General features: G+C 34.8%; 2 protein-coding genes across 2 annotated transcripts; both read left to right on the top strand.

Moving 5' to 3' along the window:
* Positions 1 to 4,181: 4,181 nt before the first annotated feature.
* Positions 4,182 to 11,989, top strand: LOC123865042 (UDP-glucosyltransferase 2-like). The gene is made up of 5 exons (XM_045905865.1): positions 4,182 to 4,451; positions 6,052 to 7,107; positions 8,136 to 8,358; positions 10,195 to 10,414; positions 11,542 to 11,989. The coding sequence occupies exons 2-5, from the start codon at positions 6,283 to 6,285 to the stop codon at positions 11,819 to 11,821; spliced, it is 1,548 nt and encodes a 515-aa protein (XP_045761821.1). The 5' UTR covers positions 4,182 to 4,451; positions 6,052 to 6,282; the 3' UTR covers positions 11,822 to 11,989.
* Positions 11,990 to 12,524: 535 nt separating this feature from the next.
* Positions 12,525 to 17,897, top strand: LOC123865041 (UDP-glycosyltransferase UGT4-like). Its single transcript, XM_045905864.1, has 4 exons — positions 12,525 to 14,134; positions 14,252 to 14,504; positions 15,764 to 15,983; positions 17,226 to 17,897. The coding sequence occupies exons 1-4, from the start codon at positions 13,277 to 13,279 to the stop codon at positions 17,488 to 17,490; spliced, it is 1,596 nt and encodes a 531-aa protein (XP_045761820.1). The 5' UTR covers positions 12,525 to 13,276; the 3' UTR covers positions 17,491 to 17,897.
* The last annotated feature ends 1,607 nt before the right edge of the window (positions 17,898 to 19,504 follow it).

Raw genomic sequence — 19,504 nt, 5'->3', positions numbered from 1 at the left:
GGTTTGCCATCAATTTTATTGAAGCAATATAAACTGAGATCAAAGATTTTTAATAAATTTATACACAGGAGTTGAACCCATACTTTTCTAAAAATAATGTTAGATAATATAAATAATTTCTTAGCTTCAGTGATAACAAAAGTACATAATATTTTTATTTCGAAGAGTCTCCACCACCGCTATCTATAAGATATAAAGTTACGAATCAAAGCCAATATTGTTTTTACCGTAGGTTTATACACCCGCCGGGAACCCTAAAATGTGGATAAAAATCAGCAATAGTTATAACGCAATCGTAAATCAGGGCGGCAATATTTCGCAGAAATCACTAAAATGGTTAGGGGTGCCAATAAATAGGTATGCGCTTGACTACAATCACACCAAATACTTAGTAGATGATAATGCAGCCTAAGGTGAAGCGCACCCGCCTAAATAGAAGTGAATACTCTCTTCTGGCATATTTTTTTTTTGTGAAAGGCATCCAAGACGAAAATACCCTGTTGTATACCATAGCTATCGGTGCGTCTAAATTTTATCAATACTACCAGTAATCATATTAGAATTTCTAGGTAGATCACTATATATTTCTCTAAGGTAGGTCTAGAATCGATTGATTGAGGTCAGATAGCAATTGTCAGAAGTCAAGATTTTTTTGAGTCGTTGACTCGTTAAGTCGACGAAAGCACGAGTTGTAAGTAATTTTTTTTTAATAGAGTGAAATTAGTGCCCTCTGTACCACAATTTGACGAATACATTGTGATTGAATAACATGCACAGTTTTGGTTACATAACATAACTTTTGTGCAAGGCATAGGTCCTGTACATATAGAAAATATTATAAGTTTGGACTGTTCTTATACGAAAACAGAATAAGTAATTTAAATGTGTGTCCCAAATCAACAGTGGTTGCGTCTAGCCATGATAAAAATCATGGAACCTGTTACATTTGTCAACCCTATCGTATCGTACGTGCAACGAAAACTGATGGCCCATTACAGGCCGCAGTTGTGCGTATTTTGAATACTCCACTGGTATTTTTTTTCTTAGCTTCTCTATCACCTTTTATTGATTATCTTGCTTGACAGGAAAAAGCTTTATTGCATAATCAATCGGGGAAATTATATTATTATGGCTGGGGCTATGATACTAAAACCATCCCCTACTATATAAACGAACGTATAATCTAGATTTGTACTACATGCCACACATTGTACGATGCCACAGACAGATACACACGTCACACTTATAACATCCCTCTTTTTGGGTCGGGGGTTAAAAAATGAAAATTATTATTGTAGTCGGGTAAAAATGCTTCGCTGAATTACGTCAGACACTTTGGGGATAGACGGATAGTGGTTTCGGTAGAGAGAGAGCAATATAACTCACTCATGCAGTGTAAAGTTGGAGTGCCGTAAAATCTTTATTGTAGGTACGCATTGCCAACGGGAAATAGAACTCGGGATATGAAAACTACACCAGATATTTTATTGTACTACAATTTTTGATCGCAATGTTTCTGCAGCAGTAAAAATTTAATTTAAGTTTTAGGTAATATCGTACTAATATGATATCCATACTTCGCTACTACTATTTTTATGAATGCGAAAATGTGTTTGTTTGTTTGTTGGATGATTTGTTTGTTCTTCAATCGCGCCGCAACAGAGCTATGTATTAGCGTGATTTTTTGCATGGGTATAGTTGAGAACCTGAAGAGTGACATAGGCTAATTTGTCTGCTAAAATAAACAGTTCCCGCAGGATACCATATTTCCTTCAATCACGCTCCAAGGCTCTTCTCAGACTTGGGCGCGTTTGGAACCCTCGTAGCTTTAGTTTTAAGTTACGTAATTAATCACCACTATATCGTACAAATTTAACAATTTCGACCATCAAAAGGAGTACAGTTGTACCTACTTTGAATAAATGATTTTGATTTTGAGCGTGAAATCAAAGTCAATGACTTTGATTTCACGCTGCAGCAGAGCTACGGATTTAAGTGATCCTCCTCTCTTAGCGGATGTCTACGTCGTAATAGTAATCTGCATGTCAAAGAGCCCGATCCATCCAGTAGTTTGAGTTGTGCGTTGATAGATCAGTTAGTCAGTCAGTCAGCGTTTCCTTTTATATATTTAGATTATGTAGAGATTATATAATATTAGTGAATTAAGTCCAAGTTATAGTAGCTCTATGTAGCGCAAATCTTATCGCTATTACGTTAGGTACGTAGGTACCTACTCGTGTTGCCGCAAAGTGCTGACAGAACGAATTGACTCACTCAGCGCTGTCTTGTAAATTATTAACCCACTTCGCTCCCCACTTCGTGCTTGGATTATGAGATTACCTTTCGGATATCGCCTGAGGTTTGCAAAAATCGAACGTAAAATCCCAAACGGGTCGCAGACTGGGCCACGCATTCAAAGACAGGAATAAAAAATCTATTGTTCATAGAATTAATATTTCGTGAATTCATATTTAAAGAAACTTTAAATTTTAGTTCAAAAAATATTGAGCGTGCTTGATAAAAGGCTCAATATTCCTACCCGGCTACCACGGGCAGTAGATAAAAATTATATCCCCCGGTTATATCCACTGATGTCATAGAAATCAGTGGACATAATTGGGGATATAATTTTTATCTACTGCCCATGCTAGCCGGGCTGGTGAACTAGAGCCGAGTGATCCGTGGAGCGAAAGTGTGTCTGGCTGTCAGCCTGTCTGCTTACAAGCTTTTCACAGCCCAATCGTTTAATCGATGTTTAATCGATTTTGAGTTCCGAGAGAGGCGAAGTCTTGTCCATCATCTAATTCTAGCACATAAATAAATAGTTTTCTACACTTTCAACTTTTCTAGACTGCTTTTCGATATATGCCATAGACTTTTATGGGCATACTCTCTATTACTATATCAACTCCGTAACGTCAGCGGATTGCTGCGTTCGGGGTTGATATTATCATGAGCGTATGTCCATAGAAGTTCAAAGAATACTAACCGCGCGGGTCGAGGCCGTGCAGATCGGGTGCCAGGTGGCCTCTAATGAGCTATGACCTTTAATCTGACCTTCATAAAGGCTAGAACTCAGGTGTGTTTAAAGATCTAGAATTTAAGAAAACAAAAGAAGTAACCATTTCATAGAACAACTGCGCAACCGTCGCGTGCTCAATGCTCATTTCCATTCAAAGGAGTATTATTGTTCGGTTTTTCATTGATCATTTCTAAAGACTATTGAAGTATTTGTTATGGAAAAGGGGCTTTGAACTAAAGAAATTTCTGGACTCGATGAACATTGTTTTTAAATGCCCCTTTTAAAATGGTATTTAAAACGATCTTATTTGAAAATGAATGGCGCTTTATAGTATTTTTTCGATCATTAGTTTTAAATCGTAAATCGTCCGTAGTAAATTCTAATAATGCGAAAGTGTGTCTATCTGTCTATCTATTTAACCGATTTTGATGAATGGCACAGAGATAGCTTGCCTTGCATTTTAGAGACGGATTTCAAAAAAACCTAAATCCAAAAGTATGAAGTCGTGGACATTATCTATTTCATGCAAATACCTATCTACATATAGCTTGCAGTCCGGACAAAAATATAAACTGCTTTTAAAAAACCAAATCTGCGCGTACAATGTCACGGGCATCCTCTAGTTAACAACAAATAAATACAACTGTTGTAACTATATTGCGGGAATATGTAGACACAATTATTATTATGATAATAATAGATATACCTACCTATCAAGTAAGTAGGTAGGTATCTGCGTTATATTAACAGGGCTCTCTCCGTCACTCGTTTCATACAATCGTAGTTCCAATTTCATTTGAATATTAAGCAACCAAAGTCCATGAAATTTTGCAGAAATATTCTAGAAACTAATATCTGTGTCTGTGGTGTTTTAGATTTTTCTAAAAATATGTAGTTTTAAAATTACAGGGGCTCAAAGATTTGTATGAAATTTTTTAAGACCGCGTAACTTTGAAACCGAATATTTTAACAGAAATCTGGAAAACCACAGACATGGATATTAGTTTCTAAAATATGTCTGCAAAATTTCATGGACTTTGGTTGCTTAATATTCAAATGAAATTGGAACTACGATTGTATGAAACGAGTGACGGAGAGAGCCCTCTTAATTGGCGTCATCATATCATAGTCTCAAGACTTGGCAGTAAAAATATTATATCATGCCAATGACAGTCATTCACATATTCATTTGTGAATCCCAATTGTACACTCTATTGTTTATTTAAGAGCATTTTACAAGTCTTCAAATGAAATGAAATAGGATTTACTTTTCTGTCTTCTATAAGTTACATTATACTTCTGTTTTGTGTGATAGTGTGATCTAGTAGGTACGATAATTTTACTACGTTCTTATTTAGGTATCTACTTATTTTATTTAATGAAGTGCTTCATGTACTTAATAATAATTTCGTGCTAACAAAAAACACAGGTAAGTACGAAAAAAATATTTTAGTAAGTTGTATAGAATGAAACTTTATTTCAACGTCCATAATTTTACTTTAAGTAAATATTGATGTAATAAAAATCAGCCAAGTGCGAGTCAGAATCGCGCACGGAGGGTTCCGTACTCGGGTAGTTTTTTCCGACATTTTGCACGATAAATCAAAAACTATTATGCATAAAAATAAATAAAAATCTGTTTTAGAATATACAGGTAAATCCCTTTCATATAATACCCCACTTGGTTTAGTTATCTTACTTTGAAAATTGAAATTTGAAAACACATAATTTTTTTTTTATGATGTATTCACTTATCTTTGTTAATACTTAGGCTTAGATCTATTATAGAACGTACTTTGACTTTGACTTAAGTTCCTGTTAAAATGAGAAAGATTTATGTCGACGATATAACGTTGTCTCTTTTTAACAGTGTTTTAAGTCTGAACAAAGTCAAAGTGCACTCTATAGATTTCAAACTTTGCATGCTATCATTGCATTCAAAGCTGATTAAAATTATGGAAGACCAACATCTTAAAAGATATAAATAACTCTTGATAAGAAATAATCATAATAATGTGAAGTTTAATCGCTATGTACCTACAAGCCGTAAGAGCAGACGTCATTGTTATGTACTTACTAGCTGACGCCCGCGACTTCGTCCGCGTGGATTTAGGTTTTTCGAATTCCCGTGGGAACTCTTTGATTTTTCGGGATAAAAAGTAGCCTATGTGTTAATCCAGGGTATTATCTATCTCCATTCTGAATTTCAGTCGAATCCGTCCAGTGGTTTTCGCGTGAAGGAGTAACAAACATACACACACACACACACACATACAAACTTTCGTCTTTATAATATTAGTGTGATGATTTCTCGTAATAATGACAATATTTATAGGATAATTTGTTATCTCAGATGTACCTAGTGCAAAGTTAAAATTGATGTATCTCAATACATACATACAAAGTAAAGCTGACTAACTGACTGGATCTATCAACGCACAGCTCAAAATACTGGACGGATCGGGGTGTTTAGCACGCAGATAGTTGTTATGACGTAGACGTCCGCTAAGAAAGGATTTTTAAAAATTTAACTAAAAATACAATAAATTAGGAGTTCAAAATTTAGTGTAGTCCACTTGGACAAAGTTGTGAGCATAAACTAGTCTTAATTTAAAAAAGAAATAGGAGTTCAAAATTTAGTGTAGTCTACTTGGACAAAGTTGTGAGCATAAACTAGTATAATTTAAAAAAGAAACTAACTGACTGACAAATTGTGAACGTACTGCAGCTCAAACCTCTATGTTTAGAAAAGCATACAATTTTTTTTGTAGTTTCCTACATTTTGTATGACGGCTATTACCTAAGAAAAAATTCTCAGTTCTCCGGTGAAGCCGGGGCGGCTTATCTAGTTATAGTACTTAAAAGTTTTCCTAAAATTTTTCTTCGACGCATTCCATCAACAAAGTCGGACGAAAAATCTCGTACAAAATTATTTTTGAGCATGAGTAAATCAGCGCGTAAATTAGGTATACTGTAATAATTATTAAATACTGTATAATTATTAATATAAAAATTTCATTTATTTTCAGCAGTTTGACCAAGAGTTGCAGTAATTATAGGTATATGATATGATGACGATGACTATGCACCTATAAGATTACTCTAACATTAAAGATTTCTGCTCTGTATGGATGACGTTGCCGTATCATAATAGCATGATTATATCTAACTAGTTAAGTACCATATATTATTAACTGACACCATTCAAGATATGCATTTCTATTCGATTACTAGTCACAGTAAGATAAAATAAGTAAACAATGTCATTATTTCTGAAAATATTTTGTCTCGTTTGTGCTATTGGGTCAAACGAGGCCGCAAGAATATTAGCAGTTTATCCAGTGCCTTCAATAAGTCATCAAGTAGTGTTTCGCCCTTTGATGCAAGAATTAGCAAAACGTGGACATGAAGTAGTAGTGATTACAGCAGACCCGGCGTTCCCGAAAGGACAATCTCCGCAAAATCTTACTGAAATCGATGTCCATGATTTGTCGTACAAAATGTGGAACGAATTTTTAGAAACTGGAAAAGCTCAAGCTCATATGACTTATACTCAAGTAAAGATATTTCTAGATATCCTTTTAGATATTTTCGAAGCAGAAACTAAATCTGTGGAAGTACAAAAACTTTTAAATGATAAAGAGAGAAGTTTTGATTTATTATTTGTAGAATCTTGCATAAGGCCAGCTTTGAGTTTCGCGTACCGATACAATGTACCAGTGATTGAATTTAGTTCATTAGGTGGTGTATTTGGAACATTTGATGGTACAGGGACCCCGACAAACTTTCTCGTGTATCCTTTGCCTTCACGCCAGAGAGTCTATAATCTATCTTTATGGGAGAAGATTTCAGAAGTGTACAATGATTACATGATCCAAAAAATCTGCGATGAACATGTCGACACAGAAAATAAAATAGTGAGAGGCGTATTTGGCCCAGAAGTACCTAGTTTAAGAGAATTGAAAAAACAAGTTCAATTGATATTTTTGAATGTAAATCCTATATGGGACTTTAATAGACCTGTTTCCCCTAACATAATATACTTGGGCGGAATTCACCAGAAGCCTGATAAACAGTTACCGAAGGTAGTATTTAGCTTAATAATTATTATTACCCATACTAATATTATAAATGCGAAAGTGTGTCTGTCTGTCTGTCTGCTACCTTTTCACGGCCCAACAGTTTAACCGATTCTGACGGTTAGCTTTTATCCCGGGGACGGACATAGGCGGCATAGGACATCCCGGAAAATCAAAGAGTTCCCACAGAATTCCTAAAGACCCATCTACTAGACCGATTTGAATAAAATTTGGTACCAAGGTAGCTTGCGTCCATGTAATTGACATAGGCAACTTTTTATCCCAGAAAATCAAACAGTTCCCACGGGATCTCTGCGGACGAAGTCGCGGGCATCCTCTAGTTATCAATAAAAACCAAAATCCATACTATCCATACTAATATTATAAATTCGAAAGTGTGTTTCTCCTTATGTATCTGCTAGTTTTTAGTGATCCATCCGATCAACCGATTTAAACGAAAGGTATAAAGATAACTTGTGTCCCGGAGAGGGACATGGGCTACTTTTGCTCCCGAAAAAATGAAAGAGTTGCCACGCGATTTATGAAGCAGGCATCATCTACTTACTTGGTACAAAGATAGCTTGCTTACCTACTGGAGATGGACATAGACTACTTTTTCACCGACAAAAAAAAGGAGGAGGTTCTCTATTCATCCGGATCTTTTTTTTAATTTTCTAACCCGGAAAATTAAATAGTTTAAAAAACATCTAAATCCACACGGAACTATTATTAATTTAATTTAATTTATTTATAATTTAGTAAGCTACTATAATTTTAACGTCATCATTTGAATCTACGTCAACGTCTGAACAAAAACATGGAAAATCACGCACGGCAATCAGTATAATTATAAGTAATTACTATGCTGACCTGTAGCGTGACAAACATAAATCACTGTTGTATCTAGAATAAAAGTATTTACATGAGATATAAATAAAATTTCTTTCTTGACTATTGATTTTCATAAACTAAGCAACCATAAAAATAAACAAAATATAACCTACTATACCTAATTGATATTATTATATTTTCAGGATCTCAAAAACTATCTTGATTCATCTAAAAACGGCGTGATATACATGAGTTTTGGTACTAACGCTAGACCATCATTATTGCCAGCAGAAAAATTGAAAATATTTACAAATGTATTCTCTCAGCTGCCCTATGACATTTTATGGAAATGGGACACAGATGAACCACCGGCCCGTTTGGAAAATGTTAAGATTTCAAAATGGTTACCACAGTCAGACTTATTAAGTAATTATTTTTTTCTATTTGGATTTAGTCATATATTTTAAAATATGAGGCGCATTTTATTTGAAAGTTACTTAGTACTGAAGAGACGTGTGGCCTAGTTGTGACAACGCATAATCGATAGCGATTGTTAAGCAATGTTGACCCAAGTCGATTACTGGATGGGTTACTGACTTTGGAGGTCGAAACTTGGCCTTTTCGCTGCATCGGTGTCTCGAAGAGCAAGTTAAGCCATCGGTCTCGGTTATTATCACTAACATCTGATAATAACTGTAATAACCTAAGCATCGAAATTTCGCTCTCTTAGTGAGTTGTATGCGGAATGATCTGGAAACCCTCCGCATTATTATTCCAAAAGAACTCAGTATTGAAGGAATACAACTATAAAGAACATCTACTGAAATTATTATTATAAACTAGCTGATGCCCGCGACTTCGTTCGCGTGGATTAAGGTTTTTTGAAATCCCGTGGGAACTCTTTGATTTTCCGGGATAAAAAGTAGCCTATGTGCTAATCCAGGGTATTATCTATCTCCATTCCGAATTTCAGCCAAATCCGTCCAGTAGTTTTTGCGTGAAGGAGTAACAAACATACACACACACACACACACACACACACACACACACACACACACACACACACACACACACACACACACACACACACACACACACACACACACACACACACATACAAACTTTCGCCTTTATAATATTAGTGTGATATAAGACTCTTGATTTTTAGTCGAAGACCTTTATTATTGTTTAAAAATTTAGAATATTTTTTAACCGACTTCCAAAAAAGGAGGAGGTTCTCAATTCGTCGGGATCTTTTTTTTTTTTTATTTTTTTTTTATGTATGTTCCCCGATTACTCAAAGACCCCTGGACCGATTTGGAAAAATTTTTTTTTGTTTGGAAGGGTATACTGTGCAGGTGGTCCCATATAAATTTGGTGAAGATCTGATGAATATCTTCGGAGATGGAGAACAGAACTCCTCAATGGATAAGAGCAAATTGCTCGCGATCACTGTAATAGCTTAGTAAACAGTAGGGTTTTAACTGGGCATAGCATATTATAGTACAGTGGGGCCACTAAAAATTGTGAAATAAAAAATTTTCAAAAGAAAAATAAAACCGACTTCAAAAACCAAAAACACTAAAAAGTAGAAAATAATTTTTGTTTAGCTACACATGTAATGTACCTAGGTATGAAGTCGGGCGAGCTTCACTCTTGGATTTCTAATTTTGTTTTAATATGCTCGCTCGACTTCATACCTAGGTACATTACATGTGTAGCTAAACAAAAATTATTTTCTACTTTTTAGTGTTTTTGGTTTTTGAAGTCGGTTTTATTTTTCTTTTGAAATTTTTTTTACTCTACCATCATCATCAACTTATCGCTGGCTCACTCCTGAGTTCTGGTCTCAGAAAGAGAAAGGCTTGGCTTATAGTCCACCGCACTGGTTAAGTGTGGATTGGCAGACTTTACTCACTCAATTAATATAAATCAAAATTTAAAAACCCCGACACAAAAACCTCTATAACAAAACTAGAAAAGAGCTGATAACTTTCAAACGGCTGAACCGATTTTCTTCGGCTTTTTCTAAGAACACTCTCGATCAAGCCACCATTCAAACAAAAAAAAAAACTTAATTAAAATCGGTTCATGAGTTTAGGAGCTACGATGCCACAGGCAGATACACAGATACACAGACACACAGGTCAAACTTATAACACCCCTCTTTTTGGGTCAGGGGTTAAAAACATTCGGGCGTGCCGGTTGCCTAGTTGTTTTCGTTGACGCAGTGATTTTTTAATTACTTTCATTCAATTTCAGAACATCCAAAAGTGAAATTATTTATAACTCAGGCAGGCTTACAGTCGACTGATGAAGCTTTGACAGCCGGTGTACCGTTAGTTGCTATACCGTTTCTTGGAGATCAATGGTTTAATGCTGAACAGTATGTTAAACATCATATTGGAATACAACTTGATTTAGAAACTATTACTGAGGATAAACTGAAAAATGCCATTGAAATCATCATTCAGGATAACACGTGAGTAATTTTTAACTGCCTGATCTTGTTATAGAAAAACTGACTCAGTTTTTGCGCAAAGGATCAGCCTGGCTGTTCAGCACGGTACATGATCAACCCATTGCCAGCCCACTACTGAGCACGGGTCTCTTCTCAGAGTGAGAAGGGTTTAGGCCATAGTCTGCCACGCTGGCCCAATGCGGATTGGCAGAGTTCACACACCTTTGAGAACATGGAGAACTCTCAGGCATGCAGGTTTCCTCACGATGTTTTCCTTCACCGTTAAAGCAAGTGATATTTAATTGGTTAAAACGCACTTAACTGAAAAGTTAGAGGTGCGTGCCCGGGATCAAACCCCCGACCTCCCGTATAGGAGGCGGACGCATTAACTACTTAGCTATAAATTTCCTATCGTAAAATTTTTATGGTATTATATTGTTATCTTCTTCTTCGTAACACTCTTGGTAGAGAGGTCGTGATCATAACGAAATGACGATTTTGGGGGCAGATGTTATACGCCTCACGAGCATTCCCCATTTCTCCCTGCTGGCCGATAGACTTGTACACTCGTGCACGACACCGCCTACAGCGGATTTAATTTGGTCAGTCCATTGCGTCATCATCATCACTACAAGACGCTCAATGGAGTCATTCCCACGCCGGGAGACATGTCCGAAGAATTTAAATATGCGACTCTTAACTAACGCCGAAAGACGTTGTTTAATGCAGAGTTCTTGGAATACGTTGTGTGTGTGTAGAGATTGGTGCGAAATTCATTCCATGAAATCAATCTAGAGCATCAATCTTCTTCTTCTCGACTATTCTATTGTATATCACACTAATATTATAAAGGTGAAAGTTTGTATGTGTGTGTGTGTGTGTGTGTGTGTGTGTGTGTGTGTGTGTGTGTGTGTGTGTGTGTGTGTGTGTGTGTGTGTGTGTATGTTTGTTACTCCTTCACGCAAAAACTACTGGACGGATTTGGCTGAAATTTGGAATGGAGATAGATAATATCCAGGATTAGCACATAGGCTACTTTTTATCCCGGAAAATCAAAGAGTTCCCACGGGATTTCAAAAAACTTAAATCCACGCGTACGAAGTCGCGGGCATCATCTAGTGCAATATATTTTTGTTGTTATTTTGCAGTTACCGTGAAAGCGTCGTGAAACTGCATAAACTAATGCGCGATCAGCCACAGCCACCGCTCGAGCGCGCCGTGTGGTGGACGGAGCACGTCCTACGCCACGGCGGAGCCACGCATCTGCGATCCGCAGCAGCTCATATGCACTGGACCGAATATTATGCTATTGATTTAGTATTATTGGTTTTTATTGCATTAATCGCGCTAGTCATAGGAATGATTTTTGTGATACGCTTTGTTATGTTTCAAAATAGAAATTTGAAAATTAAGATGAAGATAAATTGATTAAATGATATACTTAATGTTAATATAATTAATACTTAGGAGAGGATATTTGAATGTAAATTTTAGAACTTTTAATATATAAGGATATTAGGTTTTAGTTTAATATTAAGTAGTAATACGAGTTTATGAAAATACATGCAGCCCGACTTTGCACGGGTACAGGCATTATTTCTTTCGTTCTTTATTTACTACCTAATTCCCTAGACAATAATTGTGAATATTTTTTAAGTATTACAACATAACAATATATAGGTAAGTCTTCCTCGTGAAATTTTCTCAATGTAAGAAAAAAATGCGTATTATTCAACATTAAGAGGGGTCTCTCCGTCACTGGCTCCATACAAACGTAGTTCCAATTTCATTTGAATATTAAGCAACCAAAGTCCATGAAATTTTGTAGACATATTCTAGAAACTAATATCTGTGTCTGTGGTGTTTTAGATTTTTCTACAAATATGTAATTTTAAAATTACAGGGGCTCAAAGATTTGCATGTAAATTTTTAAGACCGCGTAACTTTGAAACCGAATATTTTAACAGAAATCTGGAAAACCACAGACATAAATATTAGTTTCTGGAATATGTCTGCAAAATTTCATGGACTTTGGTTGCTTAATATTCAAATGAAATTGGAACTACGATTGTGTGGAGTAAGTGACGGAGAGAGCCCTGTTAAGAAATTTAAGCACCAAATTACCGATACCGGACCTGTCCTAATAAAAAAAAAACTGAAAAATGAAAGTATATATGATAATTTATGCATTAAGGCTGGTTAAAAGTCTACTTTATCCCGTTTACTTTACCCGTGGAGAAGTTCCATTCATTACACATAAAATCAACCTGACTTCAAGTGCAACCTTTGCAAACAACAAGGAATAAGAAAATCGGTTAAGATATGATGGATTAAGGGAGAAACAGGAGAAAGAGCACCAATATTGTCATTGCCGATCCCGAAAGGACTGCATTATATTTTATCGGGCTCAAACTATTTTAAAAACAACTTAGTCCGCGTGGACTGATTGGTTTTTTACAAATCCTGGATTTCGGGCATAAAATAAACTGTATCCGTTTCAGGTATGCAAGAAATCAGCTCTATACCAAATTTATGATGCCCGGTACTTCTTTCAAGTTAGGTTTTTTATAAATCCCATGGGAACTCTTGGAGTTAAGTATGATTAATGCTTAAGAAACTGATAAAATTAACTGAACTGGTTTTAAAATATTGTACGATAGTACAATATTTTAAAGCTTTGAATAATGAAGATTTCTGCTTTCTTCACTCATACAAACTCATAGATAAAATTGTCATAGGTATCATATTATATTTATCGCACCCTTAACAAACTACTCATTTTAAGTAGGTAATTACTACAGGTAAATGTTTAAGAGTTACCGTTATCAATCAAGACAGTTGTTTCTATATGATTACTAGTTTCTGAAAATATTTAAATAAATAATGTCTCGCTTAGTGATTATATTTTGCATTATTTGTTCAATAACTAATTCAAGTGTGTCTTCAAAAATATTAGCAGTGTTTCCTGTCCCTTCAGTGATAACTAGTCAAGTAGTGTTGCGACCTTTAATTCAAGAATTAGTAAAACGCGGTCATGAAGTAGTAGTGATTACAGCAGACCCGGTTTTTCCAAAAGGGCAATCTCCTCAAAATTTAACTGAAATCGATATCCATTATTTGACTTACAAAACGTGGGATGATTTCTTAGAAGCTGTACAAGGAAAAGATTATGTGACTCCTGAACTTATACGTAGATTTTTAAATATAACTTTAAATGTATTCAAAGCACTAGTTAACTCTGAGGAAATCCAAGAAATCTTAAATGATAAAGACAGAAGTTTTGATTTATTGCTTGTAGAAGCTTGCATGAGACCAGCTTTGAGTTTCGCACACCGATACAATGTACCAGTTATAGAATTCAATTCATTGGATGGCGTTTTTAGAAAATTTGATAGTACAGAAACGCCGGCGGATTTTTTTCTGTATTCTTTGCCATTATGTCTGAGATTCCCTGATCTGACTTCATGGAAGCAAATTTTAGAAGCATACAATAATAATAATAAAGAGATCCAAGAAGACTATAATAAACATGTGGAAACAGAAGATGTAATAGTGAGAAGCATATTTGGGCCAGAAGTACCTAGTTTAAGTGAACTGAAAAAACAAGTGCAATTGATATTTTTGAATGTAAATCCTATATGGGATAGATCTGATCCACCTAACAATACAGATAGATCCGTTCTAACTAATATAATATACTTGGGAATAATTCACCAGAAGTCTAATAAACTGTTGCTGAAGGTAATATTTAGTATAGTACCCAAAAGGTATTATTACTATCATTTCTAATTAAAATGAATGAAGTAATGGAATAAGAATTGTTAATATTCACACAGTAAGCAATCATGATTTTTTCAGCCTATCAAAACATACCTTGACTCATCTAAAAATGGCGTAATATACGTGAATTTTGGTACTAACATATCATCATTATTATCAGCAGAAAAATGGAAAAGTATCACAAATGTATTTTCTCAACTGTCCTATGACATTGTATGGAAATGGGATACAAACTTGGATGAAGTGTTTAATTTATCCAAGTACACAGAAGAACTAATGAGTTTGGAAAACGTTAAGATTTTTGAATGGTTACCACAGTCAGATTTATTAAGTAATTGTTTTTCTTATTTTTATTTGATTATATATTTTGTATTTAGAAATATTTTTAAATAATGAGGCACATCTTGCTTACAATAGCAATAGCAATGATAGCCTAGTGATTAACATCTTTGTCCGCATCTTGTTCGGGAGATCAGGGATTCGATTCCGGGCACGGGCCTCTAACTTTTCGAAGTGATGTGCGTTTTAAACAATCAAATATCACTGACTATAACGGTGAAGGAAAACATCGAGAGAAAACCTGCATGCCTGAGAGTTGTCCATAATGTTAATGTGAGAAGTCTGCCAATCCATACTGGCACCAACAAAAAAAATGATAGTATAGAACTACATTAACTCTTGAATATATTCAGTAATAAATTAAATTATTTTTTACTTTTTAGTATTCGTGGTTTTTTTTAACCGACTTCAAAAAAGGAGGAGGTCCTCAATTCATCGGAATCTTTGTTTTTGTTTTTTTTTTTTTTTTAATGTATGTTCCCCGATTACTCAAAGACGCCTGGACCGATTTGAATTTTTTTTTGTTTGAAAGAGCATACTTTGCAGGTGGTCCCATATAAATTAGGTGAAGACCTGAAGAATATCTTCGGAGATGGAGAATAGAACTCCTCAATGGATAAGAGCAAATTACTCGCGATCAGTGTAATAGCTTAGTAAACAGTAGGGTTTTAACTGGGCATAGCATATTATAGTATAACAGTGGGCCACTAAAAATTGTGAAATAAAAATTTTTGAAAAGAAAAATAAAACCGACTTCAAAAACCACAAACACTAAAAAGTAAAAATATTTTTTTCTTCATGTGTAATGTATGTATGAAGTCGGGCGAGCTTCACACTGATTTCTAGTTTCTTTATTATGCTCGCTCGACTTCGTAGGTACATACATCATCCGTGTAGAAACAAAAATTATTTTTTACTTTTTAGTGTTTGTGGTTTTTGGAGTAGGTTTTATTTATTTTAAAATTTTAGTGGCCCAACTGTATTAAAGAATATACTATACCTGGTCAAAACCAACTGTTTACTAAGCTGTAACACCGATCGCGAGCAATCTATTGAGGAATTCTGTTCTCTATCTCCAAAGGTATTCATCAAATCTTCACGTTAATAGTTTTTGATTTATTGTGCAAAATGTTGGATAAAATACCCGAGTACGGAACCCTCAGTGCGCGAGTCTGACTCGTACTTGGCCGGTTTTTTTTTAAAGTTGGTTAAAAATGAAAATAAAAAATCTTAGTATTTATTTTCTTTTAGAACATCCCAAAGTGAAATTATTTATAAACCAAGGTGGCATACAGTCAATCGATGAAGCTTTGACAGCCGGTGTACCATTGATAATTGTAATACCATTTCGAAACCATAGCTTGTTTACTGCTGGACAGAATGTACTAGACAATGGAATATATCTTGATATAGAAACAATTACTGAAGCTAAATTAAAAAATGTCATTAAAACTACTATTCAGAATAACACGTGAGTATCACACTTCACACTTAATAATATTATAAAGAAGAAAGTTTGTATGTGTGTGTGTGTGTGTGTGTGTGTATGTTTGTTACTCCTTCACGCAAAAACTACTGGACGGATTGGGCTGAAATTTAGAATGGAGATAGATTATACCCTGGATTAGCACATATGCTACTTTTTATCCCGGAAAATCAAAGAGTTCCCACTGGAATTTTAAAAAACCTACATCCACGCGAACGAAGTCGCGGGTATCAGCTAGTATTCCATAATAGTTGAGTATAGTAAGAATTATAAACAAAAATATTTTCTGTTTGGTTTCGTCAATGTTTGGCCAGTCTAAGTTCTCTTCTTCTGGCTTTATTTAGTAACAATATTTTCAAGTATGGCCAAGATAATGACAAAATATGTAATTTGTAAAATCCTTAATTAATTATTCTTAATTTCATGTAGGTATGCCGCAGGCAATTTGTCTCATATACTAAATCATTGCTGAGACATGACACATGGAGTATAGTGCGCGACAGGTTGAGATGGCAACCGGGATGGTGACGCCCTGTACACCCTCACAGCCCCCACACTAACCCACTGCAGGTGATATGCGGGTGTGCAGGGCGTCCTCTCGACTCATACTCCGATTGCCATCTCAACTTACTTATAACACCCCTCTTTTTGGGTCGAGGGTTAATGAAAAAGATGGCGAATTTTTTTTCCTTCCACTAGCATGTGGGGTATCATTGTTTAGAGCCCATGGAGTAGAGTACGAATACATATTTTTTTATCTTAAAAAACAAAGAAAGGGGGCCGTCAAGGTTGTCAGTTTTAGACCATTTTTGTGACGGGGCCTATCTCAAAAACTAAGCTAGTTAGGAATATGAAATTTCGGTGTATTATGCACCATATATTGTCTACAACAAATACCTACTAAAGACAACGATTTATAAAATAGTTTGTAAGCTGTAACACCAAAACACACGAACATTTTTTGGGGTTTTCTTTGACGGTTTACTGTGATATGTTCTAGCTCGGTAAAGAAATATTTCATACATCTAAAATATGATGTTCTGTGTATGCAACCCTATAAGAGCGAGGTCCAACTTGCACTTGACCGTTTTTTTTAAAGTGCGCAAACAATACATTGCTGAAGATGATAAGTAAGTTTATATAGAAGACGAATAGAAGTTTTCGCTTGCGTTGCGATTACACCTAATGTATTATGTGCAATATAATATTTTTGATAGTATTTTTCAGTTACCGTGACAATGTGGCAAAACTGCAGCTGCCAATAGAACGTGCACTATGGTGGATCGAGTATGTGCTGCGTCACGGTGGAGTGATGCATCTGCGATCCGAACCCACGATCTTGACTGATTGTTACACTCAAGTTAGTCTACTTGTCAGACTTGTGATGGTAGTATTCGCTGTGATCGTAGCAGTCATATTGATGATGTCCGTTGTAATGTGTATTGGTCGTTTCATATATTATAATAGAGAGTATTATTTATTAAAGGCGTAAACACGCACCATATGAAAAGCTTTCTTAGTTATTCTTATACAAACACCCTTATCGTGAACCAAAAAATAAGAATTATAAAAAAAAAGTTTTTATGATTTTCAAATTTCGACTTTATAGCTTAGTATATTCTGAATAAGCTGGCAATGTTATATAAAAAACACAAAACAGACAGAATTCATTGTTTTGCTATGAAACTCTAAATAGAAATATTAAATTAAGTTGAAAACAATGTGGTAAAATTTTATGTTCGAATATCTTATGCTTTGGTACTTGTAACTGTAATTTTTAAAGTAAATAAGTAACTTTGGTCAGCATGTTAGTCTGGCCACTCAACGAGGTAACGCAGCCAGCGTTCTGGGGCACCCTGCCTCGTTACAGTGATTTGGATGATATTTTTTTTTTGTATTGTTTATATTTAGGTAAGTTTTTATAGTATTTGTGAATATTGTGAGTAAATAAAGTCTACATAAAAAAAAAGTTAAAGGGGCTTTTCAAATTAAAAATTACACAAACCAATTTATAATTACTAAGTACTTTTAAGCAAAAATAAGTAAGCGCCGCTTGCGTCATTGGGTTAGACAATATGCTATTTACAGATTGAGTTATAATTTTTGCCATTGTTCAAGTAAATCTACACTTACCTATTCTAATATAGCGCATAGAATCACAGAAGCTCACTCAGAAATGTAAAATATTATAACATTGATAGTAATGATGACTGTGCAATATTTAAGTATTTGAAAACTCAAGATTTCTGCATTGAATTTCTGTATTCTACTTATATTATTATAATAGATGACATTATTATATTTTATCAATAATAAACTACTCGTTTCAAGAACTCTCCCATAAATGTATAATTAAATAATAGTTCCCATTATCTTTGAAGACGATACAGACGAATTTCGAAATAAAAACGAATTATGATTTTGTAGGGTTCCGTACCTCAAAAGGAAAAACGGAACCCTTATAGGATCACTTTGTTATCTGTCTGCCTGTCCTTCTGTCGTGTCTGTCAAAAAAAAGTTATAGGGTACTTCCCGTTGACCTAGAATCATGTAATTTGGCAGGTAGGTAAGTCTTACCTATAGCACAAGTAAAGGGAAAAATCCGAAAACCGTAAATTTGTGGTTAAATCACAAAAAAAAAAATTGAAATGTGTGTCAATTTTTAAAGTAAGATAACTATACCAACTGGGACATCATACGAAATGGCTTAACTTGTACATTTTAAAACAGATTTTTATTTATTTTTATCACACTAAAATTATAAAGGCGAAAGTTTGTATGTGTGTGTGTGTGTGCGTGTGTGTGTATGGACGGATTTGGCTGAAATTTAGAATGGAGATAGATAATATCCTGGATTAGCACATAGGTTACTTTTTATCCCAGAAAACCAAAGAGTTCCCACGGGATTTCGAAAAACCTAAATCCACGCGGACGAAGTCGCGGGCGTCAGCTAGTGAGTAATAGTTTTTGATTTATTGAGCAAAATGTCTGAAACAATACCCTAGTACGAAACCCTCGATGCGCGAGTTTGAATCGTACTTGGCCAGGTTTTTGCCAATATGTTATACGTTTTTACTCGTCCAAAAACTCGTGCACGGTGCAACGAAATTTTAGTGGTTTTAAAGCCGTGGCCAAGTAAATCACCTTAAATGTCGTGAAACTGTATTTAAACTAATGCACGATCAGCCACAGCTTCGGAATATTATGCTATTGATTTAGATTATTAGTCTTATATTTTGATACGCTTTTTAATATTGAAGTCACGAGTGAGCAATTTTAAAATCAAGATGAAGATGAACTAATTTATACACTTTTATTAATAATAATTACTATATTATGACATTGGTAATTATTGAAAATATATTATTGTCTAGGTTAATTTTTTTTAAAGTGATTGATTTTATTTTTGTTTACGGGCTGAATAATGGGAATAATTAATGATATTTTTCACAATATTTAATTAATGTAAAGACATTACAGTAAAAATGCGAAAATAAATTGAAAAA

The sequence above is a fragment of the Maniola jurtina genome, chromosome 5 (assembly GCF_905333055.1).
Source record: "Maniola jurtina chromosome 5, ilManJurt1.1, whole genome shotgun sequence".
Lineage (NCBI taxonomy): Eukaryota > Metazoa > Arthropoda > Insecta > Lepidoptera > Nymphalidae > Maniola > Maniola jurtina.
This window is presented reverse-complemented; position numbering and strand designations above follow the sequence as displayed.